We start from the raw sequence: 27097 nt of genomic DNA, 5'->3' as shown, positions 1-27097 counted from the left end.
CAAAAAATGTAAAAAATAATAATAATAATGATGTTAAAAAGTAAATGTGTTCCTGGGGATTCTAAAGACGTATAAAAGTGCCAACAGGAAACAGAAACATATGAGAATTAATAAGTTGAACTTCATCCTGATTGTTTTTGGACATTATTTTAGGTTTTGGATTTGGTTGGTTTTTGTTTTGTGTGTTTTATTTTGGGTTTTTGTCTTCATTATACTGCGGCATGTCTGGAATAAATTAAAATAAATAGGTAGCATGTTGATATTTGTAATTTGTTCACATTCTTTGTCCTTTTTGCATCTTTAATTTTCCTCTTTCTTGTTTCTTTACCTTGTCGATGGCTTCTATTGTATTCATATTTTGTGAGGTTAAATGTTATTTTTGTGCTTTTCCGTCCCTCTTCAGGCCCATCATTGCCTCCCAGAAAGACAAGTTGAATCTCCAGGACTGTTTGGAGATTGGTAGAGAAGCGAGGGTCAGTGGCTGAACCGACATTTCTTTTATTATAAACTCGAATTACCTTCATGACAGTACAACTAATCCATCTTTGTGGTGTTTTTGTTCCAGGTGACGAAGGTGAGGACGATCACCACCAACCCAAACTCTCTGAAGCAGGGAAAAAACGTGTCTCAGCTGCCCGTCCTCTATAACGGCAAAGAGGACACCCTCTGGATCACCGAGCTGGAAAAGTAGGTGTAGTGATATTTAACGTGGAGATGACGTGTCAGACTGGTTGCAAAAATGTCTCTAGAAGATAGAAAAATGACACAAAGACATGCACCAACACAGATTTTTTTTAATGGAAACTAGTTTGTTTTCAATGAATTTTCATACAAGACTTGTAGAATAAAATGATATAATTTTCACAATCAGCTCATGGACCTTTGGAAAGTTGAAAATGAGACATTTTTTTTTAGTTTTGTTTTAATGTAGTTATACATTTTTTACTTTGGATGTGCCAAAGAGCAGAATTATTTGTTTTTTACAGAATCTGGTTCCTGCTAATGCTTTGTTTTGGGATATTTTCTGAAGAATAAAATGAATTTAAAGGAATGTTTTTAGCTCAGATTTGGTTGTTTTTTCCTGATGAAACCAAACGTCACACATGATTAGTTCAGGGACTGTCAGAAAGTTGTAAATCTGGTTCTTGCTGTTTTCTTCATTCTGTAGATTCTTTAACTATAACATGTCCTTCCTGTCCATCAGTGGGTTTTTAGGTTACAGACAGTTATTATCAGTAATTATCTGCAGAATGATCTTGTGCTGATGACACAAACTGATAAATCGTTTTTCTCCGTCCTCCTCCAGGATCTTTGGTTTCCCCAAACATTACACCGACGTCAGGAACATGAACCGGCAGCAGAGGCAGAAGGTTCTGGGGAAGGCCTGGAGCGTCCCGGTCATCCGACACCTCTTCGCTCCACTCAAGGACTACTTTGCCTGCGAGGAACTTCCTCCTATGACCAACTCTTCCACCTCCTTCACCTCCAACTCCTTCACCTCCAACTCCTCCATCTCCAACTCCAACTCCATCCCCTTCTCAATCTCCAACTCCTCCACCTCCAACCCCTCCATCTCCACCTCCATCTCCTCCACCTCCAACTCCACCTCCATCTCCAACTCCATCTCCTCCACCTCCTCCATCTCCAACTCCAACCCGTTCTCCATCTCCAACTCCTCCACCTCCAACCCCTCCATCTCCACCTCCATCTCCAACTCCAACCCCTCCATCTCCAACTCCGTCTCCAACTCCAACCCCTCCATCTCCACCTCCATCTCCAACTCCAACCCCTCCACCTCCTCCATCTCCCCACCTTCTCCTGCCTCTCCAGACGTGCAGCAGTCCAGATAGTGGAGGTTGGTTCTGTTTTTTTGTATGTAGTGTGTTTATATATGCGGCGTCTGGAGAGGGTTTCCTTAAAGATCGACCATTACGGGTTTTCTCAGGGTGAATATTGGTAATCAATAAGGCAGATCTACATTTGGTGTAATGTTTTAGCAGCAGAGAACCCGTCGTTCATAACTAGAATTTTTCATTAATGAAGGCGACTAACTGAATATGTGAAAAAGAAACAGCAGTGATTAAATGATCTCCTCTGTTTATCTGGATCCACTGGCAAAAGTGATTCCAAAAGGACTTAAAATTTGACAAAATACTTAAAATTCTCTAAAATGGCACAAACTCAATTCAGAAACATCTTCAAAATGGTTCAAAATCACTTAAAATTTGACAAAATGCTTAAAATTCTTTAAAATGGCTCAACCTCAACTCAAAAACATCTTCAAAATGGTTCAAAAATGACTCCGTGTTTCCTAAGTGACACAGAATTCTCCAAATTCTGTAAATATAAAAAGGAGTGATTAACTTAGGATAAAAACTTTTCCAAGGTAAAGTCTTCAAAAGTCTTCAAAAGGGTTAAAGAATTGTCCAAAATGACTTCAAATCTGACTAAAACGACTCAACAATTTTCTAAAATGACTCAAAATTTTCCCAAAATGACTCCAAAAAAATTATTTAAAATTTGACAAAATACTTAAAATTCTCTAAAGTGACTCAAACTCAATTCAAAAACAATCTTCAAAATTGTTCGAAATCACTTAAAATTGGACAAAAAAATGACTCAAAATGTTTCCAAAGTGACTCAGAATTCTCCAAATTCTGTAAAATAGAAACAGCAGTGATTAAATTAGGATAAAATTCTCTCAAATGCCTCGAAAACTCTCCAAAATCATTAAAAAAATATTCAAAATGATTAAATTGTCCAAAATGACTTAAAATCTGACAAAAACAGCTCAACAATTTTCTGAAAATGACTCAAAACATTTCCAAAATGATTCAGGATTCTTCAAAAATGATTAAAAACTTTCCCAAACTGACTCAAAAATTTTCAGAATGGTTCAAAATTACTTTAAATTGGACACAAAATGAATCTGAGTTCTCCAAATTCTGTAAAATAGAAACAGGAGTGATTAAATTAGGACGCTGTCCTCTGTTTATGTGGGATCCACTGACCAGAAATGTTTAAAAATGACTTAAAATATGATAAAAATGACTCAAAACGTTTCCAAAGTAGTTAAAAATTCACTGCAGTGTCTTCAACTTCTTTCAAAAAAAATCTTCAAAATGGTTGAAAATGACGGAAAATTTTATAAAAAATGACTCAAAACATTGCCAGTGACTCAGAATTGTCCAGATTGTGTAAAATAGAAACAGGAGTGATTAAATGATCTCCTCTGTTTATGTGGATCCACTGAGATTGATCAGTTTCTCTCCTGCTGTTCTTCTATTTTCTTAGTCTTTGACTGTTTTATCACTTTTATCGTCCACTAAGGTCCAGATCTTAAATTAATTATTATTTTCAGGTTAATCTGCCAGCTAATTTAGCTGCTAGCGTAGCATTAGCCGCTGTGACAGAAGCTAACTTCCTGTTTTGTGTTTCTTGATCAGGCATTTCTGGGACCACAGAGTGACGACAGATGGAGGAGGAGAATCAGAAAAAAGCCAGATATCTGCTTTGATAATCGGTCTGTCCCTTGTTTTCTCCCCCATATGTTCAAGAAGTTCTCAGCAGAAATGTTCTGAGCAGTAAATTCCAGCTCACAATCGTTCTTTTGTGGATAGGCGCCACACAGACGTTTTGTAAGACGTCCAACATGTCGTCACTTTGACCCCCACAGATCCCCTCAGTCTGGGTCTCAATACGGCAGATTAGAATCCACTTCTGGGTTTGCTCTCCACTTACTGGATGATTAACATGCACATTTTAGCACATTTCAGCTCAGGAGAACTCATTATTACCTTTTCTAAACAAGTCTGTGGTCCATTCTGTCCAAGAATCTCATCAAAACGTACTTAAAGGTGCTACATCTAATCTTATGTCTCAGATTTTCTCACTGAGATTTAACTTATGGCAGCTATAATGCAATAAAAACAATTAAAAAACATAAAAATGAAAGTAAGAAAGAAGTTTCTAAAAACCTGAAATTAACACGTCCAAGTTCCCACAGGTGTTGCTAATTTTAGGGTAGGACAGAGACAAAAATGGCACAAAAAGATACAAAATGATTGTAAAAGATACACAAATGATGTAAAATAATTCAAAAATGACACTAGAAGTTATGAAAATGACACAAAAAGATGCAAAAATGTCACAAAAAGACACAGAAAGGTCACAAAAAATGTCACAAAGATACAAAAATTACACAAAGATGCAAAAATGTCACTAAAAGATTCAAAACATTACACAAAAAGATGCAGAAATTAAAGCACACATTTTCTTTAATGGAATCTGGTTTATTTTCCCTGAATTTTTATACAAGACTTGCAGATTGAAATGATTTTATCTCCACAGTGGACCTTTGGAAAGTTGAAAATGTGACCATTTTTTTCAGTTTTGTTTTTAATTTGTTTATACATTTTTTTAAATTGCCGCAGCATTTTTAGTTTTTAACAGAATCTGGCTCCTGCTAATGCTTTTTTTTTTAATTAGCAGAAATATCCCCTTTTTTTTCCTGATGAAACCAAACGTTACATGATTAGTTCAAGGACCGTCATAAAGCTGTAAACCTGGTTCCCACAGGTGTCACTAATTTCAGAGGGAGATGGAAATATCTTTTAATTGTTTCCATATTCTGGGTTTCTAGCTGTGATTTCTAGCAGATTTTTAACACAATAACTTGACTTTTTAAAACCGCTGGCAGGTTTTGAGGTCCAGAGGTTTAAATTAAACGGTAAAATAGGAAACGTGTTTATCAGAAAATATTTTATGTTTCATGTTTTTGCTGCTTTAATGATGTTTAGACCGTATTCCTGGGACACAAACAGAACTTCTGCTGTGAAACAAATGTTCTATACATAAAATGTTTGTACTTCTGTTGCTTTTCTTTATTTTTTGCTTCTTTTTTCTGATCTTGTTCCATCTTTTTGTGCGTTTCTGGACTTTTATTTTTTCATTTCTCAAAGTAGCAAATCACAGCGACGTGGATTGTGTGTTGAATTGTGTAGCTTGTCGTCGCTGTGTGTTTTCAGGTGTGTTTGCACTGCCACTTTGCTGCCAACAGAACTGTGAGGAACACAAAAGGCTTCCAGAAGTCTTAACAAAGCCTTACTGATCTGGGAGCTGCTGTTCTACTGCAGCTGCAAATAGAGACTGACTCTGGGTTTTATCAGCTTTTAGAATCCGTCTTTTTGACTTTTAATGACTTTTTGACAGTCGGAGAAGCTCAGGTGATTCTTCTGGCAGTGGAAGTCGTTGCATAAACACTGGTCCACTGGTGCTTTTTAGACCACAGGTTCCCACAGGTGTTACTGATTTCAGAGTATGACGGTTAGAATGACACAAAGAGACAAAAATGAAGGAACTGAATTAATTATCTTTTTACAAAACATTATGAACAACCTGAAATAAATTCAATTTCAACAACATCCAACCTCAGTTTATCATTTACACATTACAATGTACAGATCAGAGTGTTAACAAAGGAACACAACATTTAGTCACAGTTATCTGGAGCTGAACGATACAGTATTTTACTTTGATCAAAACCACAAAAAAGACAAAAAATCAAAAACAAGACAAAATATTACATAAATAAGATGCAAAATGACAAAAACGAGAGACAAGACGACAAAAACGAGACAAATGACAAAAATCTGACAAAAAAAGGCAAAATATTACAAAAATGAGACACAATGACAAATGAACAATCTAGTATTTTACTTTCTGATCAAAACAACTTGTCATGATCTAGAAGTTATTTTAAATTTATAGTTTTACTAATTTACAATCCTCAATTAATGTCTTCTCTGGAATTTTTACACTTTGAGGGCCGATTTTGGCCTGCGGGCCGCATGTTTGACACCCCTGCTTTAATTCAACCCGTTATTGATTATTGATCAGCTCCTGAAGCCTCAGATGTTTGTGAGCTGCAACCAAAATGTTGATATTTAGTCTGTTTTTATCCTTATTTCTCCCCTAATTACTGTAAACTAGTACTACTAGTACTGATTACTGTAAACTAGTATTACTAGTATTAATGACTGTAAACTAGTCCTCCGTGTACTAGTACTGAATACTGTAAACTAGTACTACTAGTACTGATTACTGTAAACTAGTATTACTAGTATTAATGACTGTAAACTAGTCCTCCGTGTACTAGTACTGATTACTGTAAACTAGTACTAGTACTGATTACTGTAAACTAGTACTACTAGTACTGCTTACTGTAAACTGGTATTACTACTATGAATGACTGTAAACTAGTCCTCTGTGTACTAGTACTGATTACTGTAAACTAGTACTAGTACTGATTACTGTAAACTAGTACTACTAGTACTGATTACTGTAAACTAGTATTACTAGTATTAATGACTGTAAACTAGTCCTCCGTGTACTAGTACTGATTACTGTAAACTAGTACTGATTACTGTAAACTAGTACTACTAGTACTGATTACTGCGTACTAGTCCTCTGTCTACTAGTACTGATTACTGTAAACTAGTATTACTAGTACTGATTACTGTAAACTAGTACTACTAGTACTGATTACTGTATACTAGTCCTCTGTCTAGTAGTACTGATTACTGTAAACTAGTACTGATTACTGTGAACTAGTACTACTAGTACTGATTACCGCGTACCAGTTCTCTGTCTACTAGTACTGATGACTGTAAACTAGTACTACTAGTACTGATTACTGTAAACTAGTACTACTAGTACTGATTACTGCATACTAGTTCTCTGTCTACTAGTACTGATTACTGTAAACTAGTACTATTAGTACTGATTACTGCATAGTAGTCCTCTAGTACTGATTACTGTAAACTAGTACTACGAGGACTGATTATTGTAAACTAGTACTCTGTGTACTAGTACTGATTACTGCGTACTAGTCCTCTGTGTACTAGTACTGATTACTGTAAACTAGTACTACTAGTACTGATTACTGTAAACTAGTACTACTAGTACTGATTACTGCGTACTAGTCCTCTGTCTACTAGTACTGATGACTAAACTAGTACTACTAGTACTGATTACTGTAAACTAGTACTACTAGTACTGATTACTGCGTACTAGTCCTCTGTCTACTAGTATTGATTACTGTAAACTAGTATTACTAGTACTGATTACTGTAAACTAGTACTACTAGTACTGATTACTGCATACTAGTCCTCTGTCTAGTAGTACTGATTACTGTAAACTAGTACTACGAGGACTGATTATTGTAAACTAGTACTCTGTGTACTAGTACTGATTACTGCGTACTAGTCCTCTGTGTACTAGTACTGATTACTGTAAACTAGTACTACTAGTACTGATTACTGTAAACTAGTATTACTAGTACTGATTACTGCATACTAGTCCCATCTACTAGTACTGATTACTGCGTACTAGTCCCCTGTCTACTAGTACTGATTACTGTAAACTAGTACTATGAGGACTGATTATTGTGAACTAGTACTCTGTGTACTAGTACTGATTACTGAATCATGAATCGTAGTTTTACTTCATTTTTGCAGGTTTTTACAGGTTTAACTCAGGATGTCACTTTTATCTGTTGTAAATATTATTGATTAATTGGGAAGTAATTAAGTGGAAATATTGTTTTTTGTTGTTAAAATCAACTAAATAAATACTTGAAATGAATCCCATTGTGATCCCACGTATTGTTTCTTTATTCCATGTTTAAAAACACTTCATTGATGTCGTTTAGTCTGGGGACTATAATATTAGATTAAATGTATAATAAAAGCCCCAGAATAATTGCGTTTTAATTAAATTACAGCTGGGGTTCAGTGTTTTTGTAAATATTTAAATGTTCTGACCTGCTGGTTAAATTCTGTGCAATAGTTTAAATCAAACTTCTTTGTGTTGTGATTTAGCAGGAAGCCACGCGATGACGTCGTCACGTTTAGGCGTTAGCCGCAGCGTGTTGACGTCACGGCCTCGGTCCTTCGCTGCCGGTAGAGTGAGCGTGAACTGCCAAGAAGCGGAGAAGAAGGAAAAAGCAGAAGTGGAAGCAACGTCGAAACAAAAACACAGATTTGGCTTTTTATGACACCGAGTGACAGCCGAGAAAACTAGAAATCACCGTGTCCGAGAACTGTGAACCGACTCCAGGTGGGTTTAACGGCGCTGGCGTGGCGGATCGTTTATTTGCCGGCATGTGAAACGGCGGCTAAGCTACGCTAGCTGAGCCGTTAGCTTGTGGCTAGCAGGAACCGAACCGGGATGTGGTCGTTTGTTCACGGACAGAAGCAAACAGATCGGGCGAGGCTCCGGCTAGCTCTAGCCCGCTTCTCTTTCTGTTAGCCGCAGGAGAGTTCGGCCTCTCGGTTCTCTTTAACGGCTACAAGCTAACTGAAGCTAGCGAGGTGGCGCTCGGTGAGTTCAGGGCGGGGAAACCGTCTCAGTGTCGGTGAGGTATTAGCCGGCTGTCGCGTTTAGCCGGTGATGGAAGCATGCTAATGTTAGCTACAGTTCATTAGCATGAACTAGTGAATTAGCCGCTAATTTAATCAGATGTCATGTAGCTGCTTTTAACGGCTCATACAGTCTGTTTAATAGCCGCACAGCTAGGCTAACTCTCAGAATGCTAAGCTGCTAACTGCTGGGCTAACTGCCGCTAACGTTAGCCTCCAAGTTTCTGAACGGGGCCCTGTTGCGTTTAGTTAACTCTTACTTTCTACCGGCTAGTTTATCAAGACTTTAGCCCGAACCCAACCTCATCCAGACCCCCCAGCCTGACCCCGATCCTCCCAGTCCGGAGCTAGCCCACTACCTCTGCATCCCAGAGCCGTTTACAGGCTCAGAGAGGAGGGCGCTGCTAGAAACAGGATTTTAACGGCTGGGGAAGCAGCTAGACACAAAACAAGATTAGTATTAATTATTAGAACTGTAAGTAATAATTGTCTTATTGACTGGTCATCAACTAAATCATTTTCTGTAAAATATTTTTAGTCTATAAGCTCCATAAATTGTAAAAAAAATAAAACTAAAAAATGCACCTCCCAATCTCTTTAAACAAAATGTTAAGTAATCAGCTTTCACATTTTGTTCGACCAGCAACATTTTGCGTCGTTTTTTGTCAATTTATGTCTTGTTTTTATCATTTTGTGTCTTATTTTTTTCATTTTGTCTAGTTTTTTCATTTAGTGTAACATTTTTGTCATTTTGTCTAATTTTTTTGTCATTTTGTGTCTTGCTTTTGTCATTTTGTCTCATTTTTGTTGTTTTGCGTCTCATTTTTGTCATATTTCATTTTTTGTCATTTTGTGTTTTATTTTTGTTGTTTTGTCTTGTTTTTTGTCATTTTGTGTCTAGTTGAAACAAAGAGCCATGTTTTATCTGATCATAATCCCGTAAATCTAACTTAATATGTGGTTTTAATGTATTACAGACCAATATTTTGAGCCTAAAACAAGATTGATATTAATTATTAAAACTGTAAGTAAATAATTATCTTAATGATTTGTCATCAACTACATAATTGTCTGTAAAATAGTTTAGCCTATGAGCTCCAAAAAAATTGTGAAAAGCGCACCTTCCAGTCTCTCTACACTACATTTTAAGCCATCAACTTCCACGTTTTGTTCTACCAGCAGCCAGGACTCCAGATATATCAGCTTTTCCAAATATAAAACAGGGGAAACCTGAAGATTGTCTCATTTTGGAAGCTGGAAACCAATGATATCTTGTGATTTGACATTTAAAACACGACCAAATATTACTTAATTAACTAGATGACAGTTGTCTCAGCACTTTTCAATTGGTAGCAGTTAATTGAGTTGTCATTTATGCTCATTAGAAGCATATATATATATATATATATATATATATATATATATATATATATATATATATATATATATATATATATATATATATATATATATATAAAAAGCAAATATGTTGAAACCTTTTATATTCTAACACCAAAGTCTGCAGGAAAAACCTTTTGACTTGAAATCTGCTAATATGATTGACTAGTTTCACTGACCCATGACTAAATGGTTGTTTTCCCTCGTTTAGATGTGAAATCATCTGCTAGAATCACATTTTTCTCTACAATAGTGGACTAAATCCACAGAGAACTGTTTTTCTCCTAAAGCCCCGCAGCTATTACTCTCAGCTGTAGAGGAAGTCAGTGTCCTGTCCTGACCTGGACAAGAGCTGGATGATGGTTTCTGCTATAAACGGAGACTTAATGGAGACTGCTAGTGCATTTATGATGACCACATTACATGTAATGATTAATGGAACCGGTGCCACATCTCGTCCAACAAATTTTTGTCATTTAGTGTCTCTGTGGTCGTTTTGTCTCGTTTGTCTTGATTTTGTCCTTTTGTCTTGATTTTGTCCTTTTGTCTCGTTTTTTTGTCATTTTATGTCTTCTTTTTGTAATTTTGTTTTTGGTCATTTTGTGTCTAGTTTTTGTCATTTTGTCTCTTATTTTTGTCATTTTATGTCTCGTTTTGTCATTGTGTGCCTAAGTTTAGTCATTTTGTGTCTAGTTTTTGTCATTTTGTGTCTTTGTCATTTTATGTCTCGTTTTTGTCATTTTGTCTCATTTTTGTCATTTTGTCTTGTTTTTGTAATTTTGTGTCTCATTTTCATCAATTTATGTCTCATTTTTTTCAGTTTGTGTCCCATTTTTGTCGTGTCATCTCATTTTTTGTCATTTTGTACCTATTTTCGTTATTTTGTATCTCGTTTTTGTCATTTTATGTCTCATTTTTGTTTTGTCTCATTTTTCTCATTTTGTGTCTCATTTTGTGTCTCATTTGTGTCGTGTTGTCTTGTTTTTTGTCATTTTCTGTCTCGTTTTTGTCATTTTCTATCTCATTTTTGTCATTTTTTTGTCTAATTTTTGTCAGTTTGCCTAGTTTTTGTCATTTTCTGTTTTTTTGTCATTTTGTGTCTAAGTTTTTGTCATTTTATGTCTCATTCTTGTCACATTGTCTAATTTTTGTAATTTTAGGTCTAATTTTTGTCGTTTTGTCTCGTTTGCTATTTTATGTCTCGTTTTTGTTATTTCGTGTCTCATTTTTGTTATTTTGTGTCCCTTTGTAGTGGTTTTGTCTCCATCATCTCCATGTTTAATCTCCAGACTTGTTTTTCCTCTCTGCTCTGCTCATCAGCTGTAGAACGATGTTTCTCCATGCTTGCTTGTTTTGACGTCTTAACGAAGCTATAAATCCTCTCCCTGGTGTCTGCTTTAGACCAACGATGGCTGTGAACGTCTACTCCACTTCAGTGACCAGCGACAACTTGAGTCGTCACGACATGCTGGTCTGGATCAATGAGTCTCTACAGATGAACCTCACCAAGATAGAAATGTTGTGTTCAGGTAAGGAGTGAGTTTTATTTTACTCCTGTGTGAGAGCCAGATGGATGGTTTCCGTACCTCATCAATCATTTAGTTCAAAGGTTTGACTGTCAGCTTCATGACACTTAGTTAATGATTTACTGTCATATGAATAATCATAAATATGGATTTAATGGTGGTATTAGCAACCAGTCGCCTGCTTCAATCCAAAATGTTCCCACATCAGCTGAATTAATGCAGATGATGTCAATAAATGAAATGCAGTCGGTCGACTTTTAGAAACCAAGCGCCTCCAGATAAACAGTCGGTGCCCTGAAACCACAGCAGGAGGAAAATGTGACTGAAACAGGACATTTCTCTTCGTTTTATTTGGTTGTTTTTATATTCTGCTGTGAACAATGATTGGTGGAATAGTTGCGATCTGGTGATTATGGAATAGTCGTGACAGGCCTGTTCAGGTGTTCATGTTGGAAGAATGGATGGGTGTGAACCAGCGTGATATTTTACATCAGAGAGAATTTACTGACGATGTGGAAGAGCACTGATGCTTAATGCTGAGTTTTTTATTTATCTGGTAGGCCTGGGGGTATATATATATATATCTCACAGAAATACATTTTTTTTTAAAAAGCAGTTACAAAAGGTTTAGTAGTATGTTTGATAATTTCACACAGATGCATTAAACCGCCATCAAACCACAGGACAAAAATCCTGAATTTGTTTGCATGAATCGGGAACCTGAACCAGGTTCACCAGGGTTTCCTTGGTGTGTTTATTTCAAGTGTATAAAGGCGAGATCGTTCCTTTATCCTTGTTTATTACTCTGTCAAGGAACGCGGCAGAATTTTGTGGCAGTTGCTGTTAGTTTGTCTGTCTTTCACTTTGTCAGCAACATAACTCAAAAACAGACTAATAAATTTCGATGAAATTTTCAGGGATGGTCAGAAATGACACAAGGACCAAGTGATGAGAGTTTGGCAATGATGCAGCTTAGAGTCTAGATCCACAGATTTGTTAAAGATTTCTGTATCAATGGGATGGCGTCACAGTAACTTTAGGCACTTTTCCACTAGCACTTACTCAGCTCGACTCGGCTTAGGTTGTTTTCCATCACAGCTGAGTACCACCTCATCGTGGGTTCAGTCACAAAACACTCATCGTCCATGAACATGGTCTTGAATAACGCAGCGGCGGAGTCGAGGCCACTCTACGGTGCCCATAAATGGCGTCCATTTGGCTAAACCACTTCCAACACCTCCGGTTTGACCCACTCCAGCTGTTGTGGTCCTTGATGGACCGATAGTCACTTTTGAGCTTTTTCAGCATCTCCCGACACTGCTTCATTGTCCTGCTGTATACGTGGGCAGTCATCCACTCGGAGACCTCCTGATATACTTTCTCGTTGCGAGTCGCACCATCCAGCTCCCTCTGTATTCTTTGGTCCGCCACCAAAGACAGAAAAGTCTCGACCTCTTCATTTGCCAACTGTACAGGTGTTGTGTGTCATCACTCCCTATCCAATCAGTGGCCTGCACTCTGTAGACATCACATTATAGCCGCAACTCAGCTCGCTTGGAACCCCAGCCAAATAGTTGCTAAAATATTACCTGGTACCAGCTACTAGTCTTAATGGAAAACCTGACAAACCGAGTAGAGTCGAGCCAAGTAGGTGCTAGTGGAAAAGCACTATAAGACAACAAGTGAACACTACATCAGCTGCCTGCTGACGATCACATGATTGTGATCCTACTACAAATCCACCGCTGAGGACTTATCAGGACTTATCCGTCGGAAATGATACAAGCAGCAACTGATTTTAAATTGTGGGGGTGTTTCTGAGTCCTATAAATTCCCGCCACATATTTAGGTCACGCGATTCAGTATCCGTACATAACGTACACATGCATAACACACACCTGTGCTCAGCAGGTCATTTTGTTTGTGGGTACATCTATATTAAATGGACACATTCTATGTTGCTGTGGTTTTTGATCAATAACTAATAAGCAAATGCTGCATTTCTGACAATGCCATATGGGGGGATGAGCAGCCTTGGAGGAGTACTGCGCTCTCTGAGTGCTTTTCTAGTTTTGCTGATTGAATGTTCTGCCTCTGAGAGCAGAGGTACTAACAGGAACATGCTGCTGGAGTCTGGTCATATTATGGTCATTCTTGTTGCACTGATTTTCATTCTGAAATGACAACTGAGACTTCTTTAGTTGTGGATTTTATATGTCAGAAATGATATGACTGAGCAGCCTTGGCGGAGGACTGCGCTGTCTGAGTGCTTTTCTTGTTTCTGTATGTAAATTAATTTATTGTCATGTTGAGTGAATTATCGTCTGTGAACCTTGACAAATTGGCACAAATGGTTAAATTCAAATCAGACATTTTCTGTTGACAAAAAAAAGGTAAATAATTATCAAATCAAATGTATTTGTTACGTACACAGTTGTGCATGGTGTAGTGCATAGTAAGATGTTTTGTTTGCCTGATCCGGCTGTACACACAAAATAAAGAGCCTGTGTAGTAATTAATAATATCGATTGATCGATTATTGCCCTCCTATGAAGCTTGTTATAAGCTTTCCTTCATTAAACACATATATGGGGAAATATTCACAAAATTAGCAGTTTAGAAATGTTTAAATCAGGTTGTGTCAAACTCATTTTAGTTCAGGTTCCACATACTGCCCAATCTGAGCTGAAGTGACCAGTTAAATCACAGCATAATAACCTATAAATAACCACAACTGTTTGAGGTGTTTCCATTGTTTTAGTGCAAACATTTTCACATTTAATAAAGTCTTTTTATAAAACATCATGAACAACAGGAAATTTCTTCAGAAAAATAAGTTAAATTTCAGCAACAATCAGCCTCAGTTTATCATTTCCACATCACAACTTTCAGATCACAGTGTCTACAAAGGAACACAACATTTAGTCATCTGGAACTGAATGATATAATATTTTAGTTTATGATCAAAACGACAAAAATTAGACAAACAAACAGCAAAAACAAGACAAAATATTACAAAAACGAAACACAAAATGACAAAAACTAGAAAGAAAACAACAAAAAATGAGACGAACGACACAAAACAAAAACAGAAAGTAAAGAAAAAAGTTACAAAGCGACGAAACAATGGACAAACAACAGAAATGAAACAAAAGAAATGCACAAAATGACACAAAATGCACAAAACAACGAATAAAGCAAAACACAAAATGACAAAAATGAAACAAAAAACACAAGAGACAAAAAGGAAACACAAAATGACAAAAACATGAGACGAACGACAAAAGTCAGACAATAAAGCAACAAAAACAAGACATATTACTCCAAAAATGAGACACTAAAGAACAATGAACAATCCAGTATTTTACTTTATGATCAAAACAACTTGTCATGGTCTAGAAATTATTTTAAATTTATAGTTTTACAGATTTACAATCTGCATTTAATGTCTTCTCTGTAATTTTACACTTTGAGGGCCGGTTTGGGGCCTCATGTTGGACAGCCCTGATCTAAACAGATTCAGTTTTTACCTGAATTAAACCTTCTTTTGTTTACTCTCATAGAAAATGTGATTCTTTCTGTTAAATGTCCTGATTTGGAGGCGTTGCCCCTTTAATACCCATGATGGTGACTCATGTAAGGAGATAAATGAAGACACAGATGAAAGCTGTGTTTGGTTCAGTAGAAACATGTGGCTAAACGTTAATGCTGCTCAGGTCTTTGTTCTCCGCCGTCTGCCTGCTCATGCTTGTGTTGCTGCAGATTGTCTGTCTGGTGTGTTAATGTCCAAACCCAGAGCTTCTAAGTGTGTTGTTAAAAGGCGTGTCCAGGCAGCCAGTGCCGGGACAATGTACTTTAATCCCCTGTGGACGAATACATGAGTCAACTGGATTTGTAGTCGTACAGCAGAAAGATGAGTTTGCAGCCTGGAGATGCTAAGTAACCCTGAGGAAGCTGTTTGTGTTCAATGCTGCTGCTGAAGTGTCCCTTAAAGTCTGTTTTCTTTAATATCCAATTAACAAAACAACGGTACAGAAGGTTTCTCTAAAGAAGAGCAAAAATATTAGCCTTCAGTGTCACCTTTTAGTTGTCAATACTTATTATACATGCAGCTAACATGCATTTGTGTTTATTTTAGCTCAGTGGTTTGGGGATGGAGTTGTTCTTAAAGTGGGTGTTGTCATCGCTGTCAGTCACTGACAAACACAACAAAAAAACCAATAAAAGGACGGATAAATTCTGTAAATTTCAAGCAGTTTCTGGGCATCGGCCTCTACAGACGTATTCATGCACCTGTAGAAAGATGTTTCACCATGCTGAATGTATCTCCAACAACTTGCTCCTCTCTTCACTGTTTCTGAGCCTTGATGCATTTATTTTATTCATCTAGTAGTTTTGGTTTTCAGTCTGAAACTATTTTAAATTTGTCCAAAGTAACATAAAATTGTCCAAATTGACTCAAAATTGGTCCAAAAAAATTCCAAAATGAGGCAAGAATTGTTTAAAAAAACTCAAAAATGCTCCAAACTTGCTTGAAAGTTCCTGGAAATATCTGCCAATTTGTAATTTTGAACAAGATTTGACTCATTAAGGTCAGTTTGTCATTTTGGACACATCTTAGGCCACATTTCTGTCTCTCCTCATCAGCTGTAGAAAGATGTTTCACCATGCTGAATGTATCTCCGACAACTTTAACTCCTCTGTTCACTGTTTCTGAGCCATGCTGCATTTATTCTATCCATCTAGTAACTTTGATTATTCTCTTGGTTTCTCTCGTCATCTCTTCTTGTTATTTTTGTCACATTTTAGTTGTTTCGTCTTGTTTTTTTGCTGTTCTGTGTCTCATTTGCATCATTTGGTATTTCGTTTGTGCTGTTTTTGTCATTTTTCTGCCACTTTGACTTGTTTTTTGCCATTTTGTGTCATTTTTTGGGTGTCGTTTTTGTCATCTTGTGTTTCTTTTTGGGTCGTTTTGTGTCTATTTTTTGTGCTGCCTGCAGTTCATCCTGAAAACTCAGAATTTTTGTCGCATGATTGTTGGTCACAGTTGGCTAGCTCAGAGATTTTTAAAAAAAATCTAATTTGGTTTGTATTCGGTGAAATTTTAAACATGAGTCAGAGAATAAAGTGATTTTTTTTCACAATATGTTCATGAACCACCTCTTCTGGTGTTTCATTGACTTTATTAATACTTTTTTAAAAAGAAATCCTGCCTTCTAAAGCTCAAAAACATCTGTAGCTTTTCTCCCTCTTCTTTCATCCTTTTCTCACATTTTCTGTGAATCCTCTGCTTGTTAACCTGCCTGTGCTACCTTCCTTATGTTAGATTTTACAACGCCTGTAATGGGTTTTCTTTTTGTGTGTGCAGGTGCTGCCTACTGCCAGTTCATGGACATGCTGTTCCCCAACTCCATGCCTCTGAAGAGAGTCAAATTTGGTGCCAAGCTGGAGCATGAATACATCCACAACTTCAAGCTCCTGCAGGCCGCCTTCAAAAAGATGGGAGTGGACAAAGTGAGTAGTAACTTGCAGCTACCGCACATGTCAGCTTCAAATTACACGCTGCAGAAGCTGTGGAAGAACATGGAGGACTCTGACATTAGAGGGCTGTTTGGTTGATGATCCAGTTTGAAACCTGTTGTTCAGAACATGCAGCCGTCATATGCAAAGTTCATGCAGTCAGAATCGCTTCGTCATGCTGCTGCAGTCGCGATAAGATCGTGGTTTTCTGTGTCAGCTCGGTGAAACGTGGTGTTTACTTAACAGATGAGTTTGTTTACGCTGCGTTGTGCTCACCGTGGCTTTATTTTTTAACCATTTTTAAAATTTTGATGTTTATGTTTTTATATACTTGAAAAATAGTTTTTCACTTTTGTCTTAGATCAGGGGTGTCAAACTCTTTTTAGTTAAGGGGCCACATTCAACCCAAGTTGAACCCGGATCACAGCATCTACAAAGGAACAAAACATTTAGTCACAGGTATCTGGAACTCAATGATATAGTATAGTATGTACTTTATGATCAAAATGACAAAAGTCAGACAAAAAAACACAGAAAACAAAAAAAAGACAAAATATTACAAAACAAGACAAAAAAAAGACAAAAGCGCCAAACAAAATGACAAAAAATGAGAAAGACACGAAACAAAGCAAAAAAAGATACAAAAAAGTTCCAAAGTGGCAAAAAAATGGACAAACGACAAAAGTGAGAAACAAAATGACAAAAAAATAGATGACACAAGCGAGACAAAAAAAGACACAAAATGACAAAAACGGTACACAAAACAAGGAATAGAGTAAAACACAAAATGACAAAAATGAGACAAAAAGGAAACACCAAACGACAAAAATGAGAAAGAAAAACATAGACAAATGTTTTTGCAGAGACAAATGACAAAAGTCAGATAAAAAGACAAAAAACAACAAAAAGACAAAATATTACATAAATGAGATGCAGAATGACAAAAGAACAATAAAAAATCTAGTATTTTACTTTGTGATCAAAAGAACTTGTCATGGTCTAGAAATAATTTTATATTTATAGTTTTACAAATTTACAATCTGCAGTTAATGTCTTCTCTGGAATTTTTACACTTTACAAAGTCGTTCCACGAGCTGGATTGGACCCTCTGGAGGGCTGGTTTTGTCCTCCTCCAAGGCTGCTCATTCCCCTGTATGGCATTGTCAGAAATGGAGCATTTTTTAAAATAAATGCAGCATTTGTTTATTAGTTATTGATGATCAGAAATCACGGCAACATAGAATGTGTCCAGTTAATATAGATGTACCCACAAACACAACAACCTTGTGTTGAACACAGGTGTGTGTTATGCATGTGTACGTTATGTACGGATACCGAATCACGTAAATATGTAGCGAGAGGCGGGAACTGATGTGACTCAGAAACACCCCCACAATTTAATTAGTTGTTCCTTGTATCATTTCCGACGGATAAGTCCTGATAAGTCCACAGCGGTGGGTTGTCATGGTTACAGTGACGCCGTGCCGCTATCTGACATCGATACAGAAATCTTTAACAAATCCGTGGATCCAGACTATAAGCCGCATCACTGCCAAAATCTAATCACTTGGTCCGTTTGTCATTAGTCCGTTTTTGAGTAATGTTGCTAACAGACGGACAAACGCACACCGATCGTCACATAACTCCGCCTTGTTCCTTGACGGAGTAATAAAATGACAAAAACTGCAGTTGCAGCAACGAGCTTAGCCAGCAGTCGATATATTTGTCTGATCACCCCAACTGAAAAAACGACTAAAAGAACCTCCAGAAACTAAAGCAGCTGACTTTAAAGCGCTGGTCTGACTCTCTCTATTCTCTTTTGTCTCCAGATCATTCCAGTAGACAAACTGGTGAAGGGGAAGTTCCAAGACAACTTTGAATTCGTCCAGTGGTTTAAGAAATTCTTCGACGCCAACTACGACGGGACGGAGTACAACCCGGTGGAGGCCAGACAGGGGCAGGACGCCATGCCGATGCCCAACCCCGCCACATCGGCTCTGGGCAAAGCCCCCAGAAAGCCCCTCACTCAAGGTGAGAGCTGCAGCCAGTTATTTGTTTTGGTGGGTCAGAGTTTGGACCAGTGATGAATCATAAACTGTCTGGTGCTGATGGTCTGTTTCATCTCTCTTCAGCTGCTCAGAGACCTCCGGTCGCCAAGGTAGCGCCCAAGTTGGCTCCGACCAGCGCCAGGAAGCCGGGGATGGGAGGAGGTGACGAGGAGAGGGCAGAGCTCATGAATGAGGTTAAACACTTTCCTGTTTAATAATAGTAATAATAATAAATCCATTTCTGAAGGGGGAAAGATCTGGTCATCTTTACAACAACTTTAGATGGAGAATAGAAAAACGCTTTATTGTCATACACTAGTTGGCGCACATTTGACTGAAATTTCAGTGCATGAACTCAACGTCGGACTGGTAAAAAACAATTCATAGGTATAAAATATTGCATTACATACAATAGTAAGGTAATATGAGTTTAAAAATGTCCAGCAGCAGATGGTGTTCCTCCACTGGTTCATTTGTATTCAAGGTTTACTTTGGAACCCAAAACCTTATTACGTTAAAATTTTTTGTGGTTAATTTAGAAAAGTTCATGTTCTCAAATTAGTTTTTTTGTTTATTTTTGTGTAATTTTAAAATTACTCACAAAATTGACAAAAACAACTACTAACCGTAAAACAGCTCAAGAATGGTCCACAAAGACTCTTTGTTCAAATTTGTTCAAACCTTGACTAAAATGATAAAAACCTGACCTAAATAACTAAAGAATTCACAAAATGCTTTAAAATGAGTCCACAATCACTTGGAAATCCAGTGTTCTTGAGTGTTGATGAATTTATCCATATATTCTACTACAAAACATCACATTCTACTGATGCTAGAGCCTCAAAAGTTGGAGAAATGTCGACCAAAGACTGTGTTTTAGTAGAAATATGGATCCATCCATAGATACACACTTACAGGAATTTTATGGAGACACAATACCATCCTTGTGTGAAAATTGTGCACTTTTCCCATTTTTAAGTCCCAATAATTGAACATTTATCCTCTGCTGGAGCGATTTGATCATCTGAATCTACTGGAAGCTGTTTTGTCTGTTTTCACCCAGTTTCATAGCTGTAGAAGTATTATTTCTGGAGATACTGAAGCCTTAAAATGTTTTTTGATGGTGAAAATACAAAAATGCAGCAAAACATTCCCAGAATTCTGTCTGAAATGACTCATTTGACAATGAAGCTAAACTTAATGTTTGTTGGCTTCTTTTTCCACCCGCAGATGGAGATGCTGAAATCCACCATTCGAGACATGGAGAAGGAGAGAGACTTTTATTTTGGAAAGCTGCGGAACATTGAGATGATCTGCCAGGAGAAGGAAGGAGAAGGCGATACGACGGTGCAGAGGATCGTAGACATCCTCTACGCCACAGACGTGAGTTGAAACTGGTTCTTAGTGAAGTTTGAAGGTTGTTTTTAAGATGAGAGATTAGAACTTTACACGATAAAACCAAGCTAATCAAGAATAGTCTGCACACAGGAAGAAGTTGTTTAGACAAAAAGATAGAATTTAGTGTTGCTGTGTTATTTAGGGACAACAGCAGAAATGTGCAGCCTTATTCTTTGAACCGACGTGGCTCTATAACGGGTTCCCAGTTCAATACCAAGTTAAAGCCCATTTGTTCGTGTGTTAACAACTGCTGATGCCGTTGCAAATTCCTGCAGAGGAATGGCATCCAGCCTGCTCTCTGCTGGCACTAGTCGTCTAGACCAGGGATGCAGATTTTAAACTCAACCAACAGTCAGATCGATCTGACAGTCTGTAAAAAAGCATCTCTTTTAGGTTCTAAAGAGAAGAACCCAGTTTCATTTTATTGAAACTCCTAGGATCACCATGACCTGGAAAACTGAGAATCTACACCGGTCAGTCAGGAGCTACTTTTGATTAGTTATTTAATTAAATAATCGTTGAAATGCAGTGGACATTTCTTCATGTGTTGATAAATCTAACACATCATGTTCACCTCTAATTCAACTCAGTTCCATTAAGACTTTGAAAACCAGGTAAAGAAAACATCAGCTTACTGTATATTAAACAGCATAAAATACATTTCAACAATTCAGAACTTTTCCAAAGCAACGGAATTTTTTTTTGTCAGAATAGTTAAAGAATTGTCCAAAATGACAACAATTTTCTAGAATTACTCAATAGTGACTTCAAAAATCTTCAAAATGGTAAAAGATTTGTCCAAACTGAGAATCTACACCAGTCAGTTAGTAACTACTTTCTTACTGTGATTTAATTAATTAATCATTGAAATACAGTGGACATTTAATCATGTGTTGACAAAATTGACTCTCAGAGCTTACTGAATTTTGAAGTGAACAGCATAAAATATATTTCAGTCACTCAAAACTTTTCCAAAGCAACAGACTTTTTTGTCAAAATGGTTAAAGGATTGTCCAAAATGACTTAAAATTGGACAAAAATGAATCAAATGTTTCCAAAATGATTCAAAGTTCTCCAAAATTTTTCCCAAAGTGATTCATAGAATCTTCAAAATGGGTTAAAGAATTGTCCAAAATTACTATAAATCTGACAAAAATGACTCAAACGTTTCCAAAGTGATTCAGAGTTCTCCAAAATCATTAAAACTTTTCCCAAAGTGATTCATAAAATCTTCAAAATGATTAAAGTATTGTCCAAAATTAATAAAAATCTGGCAAAATTACTGAGATGTTTCCAAAGTGACTTAGAATTGGACAAAAATGATTCAAAACATTTCTTAGTGACTTAAAATTGGACAAATATGACCCAAAACGTTTCCAAAATGACTTAGAATTGGATAAAAATGACTGAAATGTTTCCAAAGTGATTGAAAATTTCCCCAAAATGGTTAAAGAATTGTCCAAAATAACTTAAAATCAGACCAAAATGACTCAAAACATTTCCAAAGTAACTTGAAATTGGACAAAAATGACTCCAATATTTCCAAAGTAACTTAAAATTGGACAAAAATGACTCCTATGCTTCTAGAGTGATTCAAAATTCTCCTAAATTCTTAAACCTTTTCCTAAAGAGATTACAAAAATCTTCAGTATGGTTAAAGAATTGTCCCAAGTGACTTTAAATTAGAAAAAAATGACTCGTATGTTTCCAAAGTGATTCAAAATTCCCCCAAAATGGTTAAAAAATTGTCCAAAATAACTTAAAATCTGACAAAACTGACTCAAATGTTTCAAAAGTGACACAGAATACTGTAAAATATAAACAGGAGGGAAAAATTACAGTTTGTCTCCTGCTGTTCTTGTATTTTCTTAATATTTCACTCTTTTTCTCTTTTATCGTCCACTAAGGTCCAGATCTTAAATTAATTCTTGTTTTCCAGACTCTTGTTTCAGGTTAATCTGCCTGCTAACTTAGCCGCTAGCTGTTAGCGTAGCATTAGCTGCCGTGAGAGATGCTAACTTCCTGGTTTCTTGTTCAGGTTTTGCAGTTTCTGCTCGAGATAAATACCAAATCTCATCCAGATAATTGATCTTTCTCTGACTGTAGATGTAAAATTCTGGTTTTATCTAACATCTCTTTCTCCTCCTTCTCTTCAGGAGGGTTTCGTGATACCGGATGCCGAGGAGCAGGAGGAGTTTTAATATTCAAGACTGCAAGCAACTTTTCCTTTTTGAACGCCCCGGTCTTCAAACCCACCTCCAAATCCGGTTCGGTTTCACGTCCGATCCAAACTGTCCCGAACCGCCCTCAACCCGCCGGACTTCCTCCTCCTCCTCAGCTCCACCTCAACCCGACGATGCACCACACATCTGGTTTTTGTAACGGACTTCTTGAGTGTGAAAATCACGGTGATGTTTCTGTGTGTGTGTGTGTGTGTGTGTGTGTGTGTGTGTGTGTGTGTGTGTGTGTGTGTGTGTGTGTGTGTGTGTGTGTGTGTGTGTGTGTGTGAGTGTGTGTTTAAAACATGTTTAAAAAAAATGAAATCAGTGAAGAACCTCCTTCTGCTTCGTCCCGAACTAACCCAGATTTGAGTGTTTTGTGCCTCAATTTTTATTCATTTGGAAAGAAGACGATGCGTTCGCAGACTTGAGGAAAAGCAAGAAACAAAAAAACACATTCCTATTCAGAAACACCAAATCTGGGGGCGTCTGTTTTGCTAAAGGAAATTAGGTGGTAAAGAAATGCAGCACGGCAGGCTAGTTGTCCATACGAAACACGGCAGCGTTTCTTTACCTCCTAATTTTTGTACGGAAACATGGCAGCGTTTCTGTGCCACCTAATTTTCGTACAGAAGCATTTCTTTACCGCCTGATAGTTGTACGGAAACACGGAGGCGCTTCTTTAGCACCTAATTTTTGCACGGAAACACGGCAGCATTTGTTTACCGCCTAATTTTTGTACGGAAACACGGCAGCGTTTCTTTACTGCCTAATTTTCGTACGGAAATATGGAAGCATTTTTTTTTTACTGCCTAATTTTCATACGAAAACACGGAGGCGCTTCTTTACCACCTAATTTTCGTACAGAAATGCTTCTTTACTGCCTAATTTCCGTATGGAAACACGGCAGTGTTTCTTTACCGCATAATTTCATTCCGTACGGAAACAGGGCAGCATTTCCGTATTTTGAGGGGCTCAGGGTTTAGTCCGGGACGAGGTGGGTCTTTTCTCGGCCTTCCGTTTAGCCGTCGCCACCGAGGACGCCTTCTTTGACAAGCTTTTGTAAATTAACGCTACTCACGTCTTTCCCCCTCACGCAGCTTTTTCTTTTCTTTTGTTTGTTTTCGTTCACCTTTAACTTCTGTTTGAGCTCCTTCGCCTGTTGGAAACTTGTTTTCCAGCAAGAAATAGGTTTTTGGATATTTAAAGAAAAAAAAACCCTTTCACTCACATTTGAGGCTTCCTAAATGAGTCGAAGCATTTCTGATCGTAGCTGATTTTTGTCTGTTTTTATGCCGAAATAAATTCCACGTGACGAAACACTGTGATCAGATTTTGCTGCATGTAGCCGCCACATCGAAACCGTGTTTTTTTTGTGGAATCGTAAAGCTAAAAGTTCACTGAAGCCAAATTCTTCTTCTACCGTTGATCTCATTTGAGTCTTTTTTCCACTGTACTGTTTACAAAAACAAACACTTGGAATACACACGACTTTATCAGTGGCCTTATCAAAAGATTTTTCATAACTTTCTTTCTGTTTTTTTTTTTTTTTACTTTATTGTGCGTCTGCTGTTTGTACTGTTACAGTCGTATTTTTTAATGTGTTCTGAATCTACTCGACATCGGAGGTTTTGTGGGTGGCTGACACCTGTCTTCCATTAAACGCTCGCAAAGCAAACAAGAAATTATATATTTATGCTGATTTATTTGTTGTTTTTTTGCCTTTAGTTCGGTCTAAGCGGCTGCAGAATTAAATTAAAGATCAGTTGAATCGATGTTTATGCCCTTTAGCCGACACAAATTCACAATTCATTTCTGTTTTCTAATGTTTCATGGAGGAAAGTGAAGGAAAATGACTGATCAAATCACCAATTTGTCACACAAAGAGACACTTTGTGGCAGGATGCTAAGGATGCTAATGTTGTAGTTTTGTCATTTTTGAGCTAATAAGTTTCTAAATCAACAATCCGCTAATTATTAAAGGGTGCACTGTTTCAAACGACACAGTGACAAAAGAATTTAGTCCCAGGTTTCCTTAGTACATAAACTCTAGTCAGAGGTCATGAAGCATCAGTGAAGTCTTTGTCATGGTGCCCATTGCTAGCCAGACCACTGCTACTTTCCATAATTAAAATATGCATTCCTGCCCTGATTTTACTAGGCTTTCTAATGTTTAATGGAGGAAAATGAAGAAAAATTACCGATCAAACTACCAGTTTGTCACACAGATCTCGTAAAGAGGCAATTTGCGGCAGGAAGCTAAGGATGCTAATTTTGTAGTTGTGTAATTTTGTTGCTAAAACAATTATCAGCAGATTATTGAACAGTGCATCATTTCAAATGCCACAGTGATATAAGAATTTAGTCCTATTTGATCCTAGTTTTCCTTACTAAATACGTAAACTCTGGCCAGAGGTCATTAAGCGTCACAGAAGTCTTTGTCATGGTGCACATTGCTAGTCAAACCACTGCTGCTTTCCATATTTAAAATATGTATTCCTGCCTTGATTTTACAAGAATTTCTAATGTTTAATGGAGGAAAATTACTGACCAAATTACCAATTTGTCACACAGATGTCGTCAAGAGACAATTCACGGCAGTACGTTAAGGATGCTAATTTTGTAGTTCTGTAATTTTGTTGCTAATAAGTTGCTAAATCAATAATCAGCAGATTATTAAAGGGTGCACTACTTCATATGCCTCAGTGATACAAGAATTCAGTCCTATTTGATCTCAGTTTTCCTTAATCGGAGGTCATTAAACGTCACAGAAATCTTTATCATGGTGCCCATTGCTCGCCAAACCACTGCTACTTCCCATAATACGCATTCCTGCCCTGATTTTTCAAGAATTTCTAATGTTTAATGGAGGAAAATGAAGAAAAATGATAAAATCACCAATTTGTCACACAAAGAGACAACTCACAGTAGTACGCTAAGGATTCTAAGTTTGTAGTTTCGTGATTTTGTCACTAATACCTTTCTGAGTCAATAGTCAGCCGATTATTAAACAGTGTGCAGTTTCAAATGCCACAGTGACATAAAAATTTGAACCCAGTTTTACTTACTACATAATCTCTGGTAGGAGGTCATTAAGAATCACAGAAATCTTTGTCATGGTGCCTTCAGTAAGAATCTCAATCTTTATTTTCAGAATGTGCTCTGTTTGATGGGATCTTGTGGTTCGTTGATGCTTTATTGTTGTTTCCATCCGTGTACTACAGCATATTTAGTTTGAGGATCTGTTTTAAGTGACTTTTTCTCAGTTTTCCTCTGTGTAGCAGGAAAAACAACTAAAATGAGGAGTCTCAGGAGCAAACATCCCTGAAAATACGATTTGGCTGCAGAACTGAACAAATATTTACCACAAGTATGAACTTTATTGTCTGAAAACTCACTAAAACTATAGATCTGATGAGAAATTTCACCTCAAGTTAATAATAAAAGCCAAATTAAAAATCTGGTGCAACAACTGAAGTAGATGTGCATCATTTCAGAGAGAGCTCCATTTGAACGTCGCAAAGATGAATTTAAACAATTTACCTGAACTCTTTCTCCTTCATAAACAATTTTAAAAATGGTTACTTCTGAAGTGATGAGCAGGTATAAGGACAATTTTTTTTCGTTATTCTGACTATGTTTTGCTATATTGTCATTTATTATCTATTTATACCCTTAAAAAGTCAGAAAATGGTGAAAAATGTTGACTAAATCCCAATTTGATGCCTTGTTTCATCAGTTTATGGTCACAGAGAAGGAAAGAAAGCAGAAATTGTTGACCTTTAGGAGAATTTGAAGCTTTTTTCTCGAAGCAAACCACTTTGGAATATTGAATTTCAGCTCTTACACGTGATTGTTTTAATTTAATATTGGTTGGAGTAAAATGTTTAGGTTGTTGTAGCTTCAGGTTCTTTCTTTTGGTTTAGGAGACGGGTTTGAGAAGGTTAATGTTGAGATAAATGGACTAAACGAACTCTGTCTTTCAGTTTTTTTCCATTTTCTCGATGCAGGAAAATGTGAAACTGTAAACAGAACTTTTAAAAGAGTGCCTGTCGTGACTAAAACCCTGAAATACTGTCGGTACTGAGCGATCTGCTGGAGCACGAGGAGCTTTTCTGTCCGTCGCTGGAGATTCTTTTGACAATCGTCGGGTTTTTTTGCAGTTTGGAGACGGTTTGATGATAGTAGTGAAGCTTCGTAAGTGTTAGAAGGACTGTGTGAATGAAAGAAGACAGAAAACGTCTGAGCAAAGAGAAATATTTGGCTTTAAATGTGTTTTTTAGTTTCTTTTTTCTTCCCCTCAACAGTCAGTGCCGATGACGTGAACACTGTGGGCCGTTCTCTCTGTCAAGTGTTTCTTATACTCTGATGAACTCGGTTTTCTTAAATCAAGTTTGGTACAGACAATAAAACAGCATTTCCACGTCAGACTCGGGCCTCGTTTTTTGTTTTTATTTTATTGCTAGAGAATCTAAAATACTGACAAAGGACACTAAAAGACGCAAAAAAAATTTTTTATTTCGGCCTGTTTTGTTTTTTTTAATGTTGGAGAATCTCAAATACAGAAA

General features: G+C 37.1%; 2 protein-coding genes across 2 annotated transcripts in view; both read left to right on the top strand.

The window, feature by feature from the left end:
• The window catches only part of LOC111568665 (uncharacterized), a 31258-nt gene extending 23625 nt beyond the window's left edge, over positions 1-7633 (top strand). Inside the window, exons 24-27 of the mRNA XM_035948268.2 lie at positions 404-473; positions 566-687; positions 1307-1855; positions 3447-7633. Of these exons, the coding sequence (XP_035804161.2) occupies positions 404-473; positions 566-687; positions 1307-1850 (736 nt within the window). The 3' untranslated portion in view covers positions 1851-1855; positions 3447-7633. The remainder of the gene's footprint in view (positions 1-403; positions 474-565; positions 688-1306; positions 1856-3446) is intronic.
• Positions 7634-7950: 317 nt separating this feature from the next.
• Positions 7951-26957, top strand: mapre1b (microtubule-associated protein, RP/EB family, member 1b). The gene is made up of 7 exons (XM_023270419.3): positions 7951-8118; positions 11220-11347; positions 16713-16858; positions 18694-18895; positions 18997-19106; positions 20143-20295; positions 22467-26957. The coding sequence occupies exons 2-7, from the start codon at positions 11227-11229 to the stop codon at positions 22509-22511; spliced, it is 777 nt and encodes a 258-aa protein (XP_023126187.1). The 5' UTR covers positions 7951-8118; positions 11220-11226; the 3' UTR covers positions 22512-26957.
• The last annotated feature ends 140 nt before the right edge of the window (positions 26958-27097 follow it).

This window comes from Amphiprion ocellaris, chromosome 8, assembly GCF_022539595.1.
Source record: "Amphiprion ocellaris isolate individual 3 ecotype Okinawa chromosome 8, ASM2253959v1, whole genome shotgun sequence".
Taxonomy (NCBI): domain Eukaryota; kingdom Metazoa; phylum Chordata; class Actinopteri; family Pomacentridae; genus Amphiprion; species Amphiprion ocellaris.
Note: the sequence above shows the minus strand (reverse complement) of the source record. Positions and strands in the feature narration are given on the sequence as shown.

What these genes read in the sequence shown, in the direction of transcription:
- mapre1b (XM_023270419.3), top strand. Translation starts at nt 11,227, where the DNA reads ATGGCTGTGAACGTCTACTCCACTTCAGTGACCAGCGACAACTTGAGT. An exon ending in CAGAAAGCCCCTCACTCAAG is followed by an intron (nt 18,896 to 18,996) that starts GTGAGAGCTGCA and finishes ATCTCTCTTCAG; the next exon opens with CTGCTCAGAGACCTCCGGTC. An exon ending in ACATCCTCTACGCCACAGAC is followed by an intron (nt 20,296 to 22,466) that starts GTGAGTTGAAAC and finishes CCTTCTCTTCAG; the next exon opens with GAGGGTTTCGTGATACCGGA.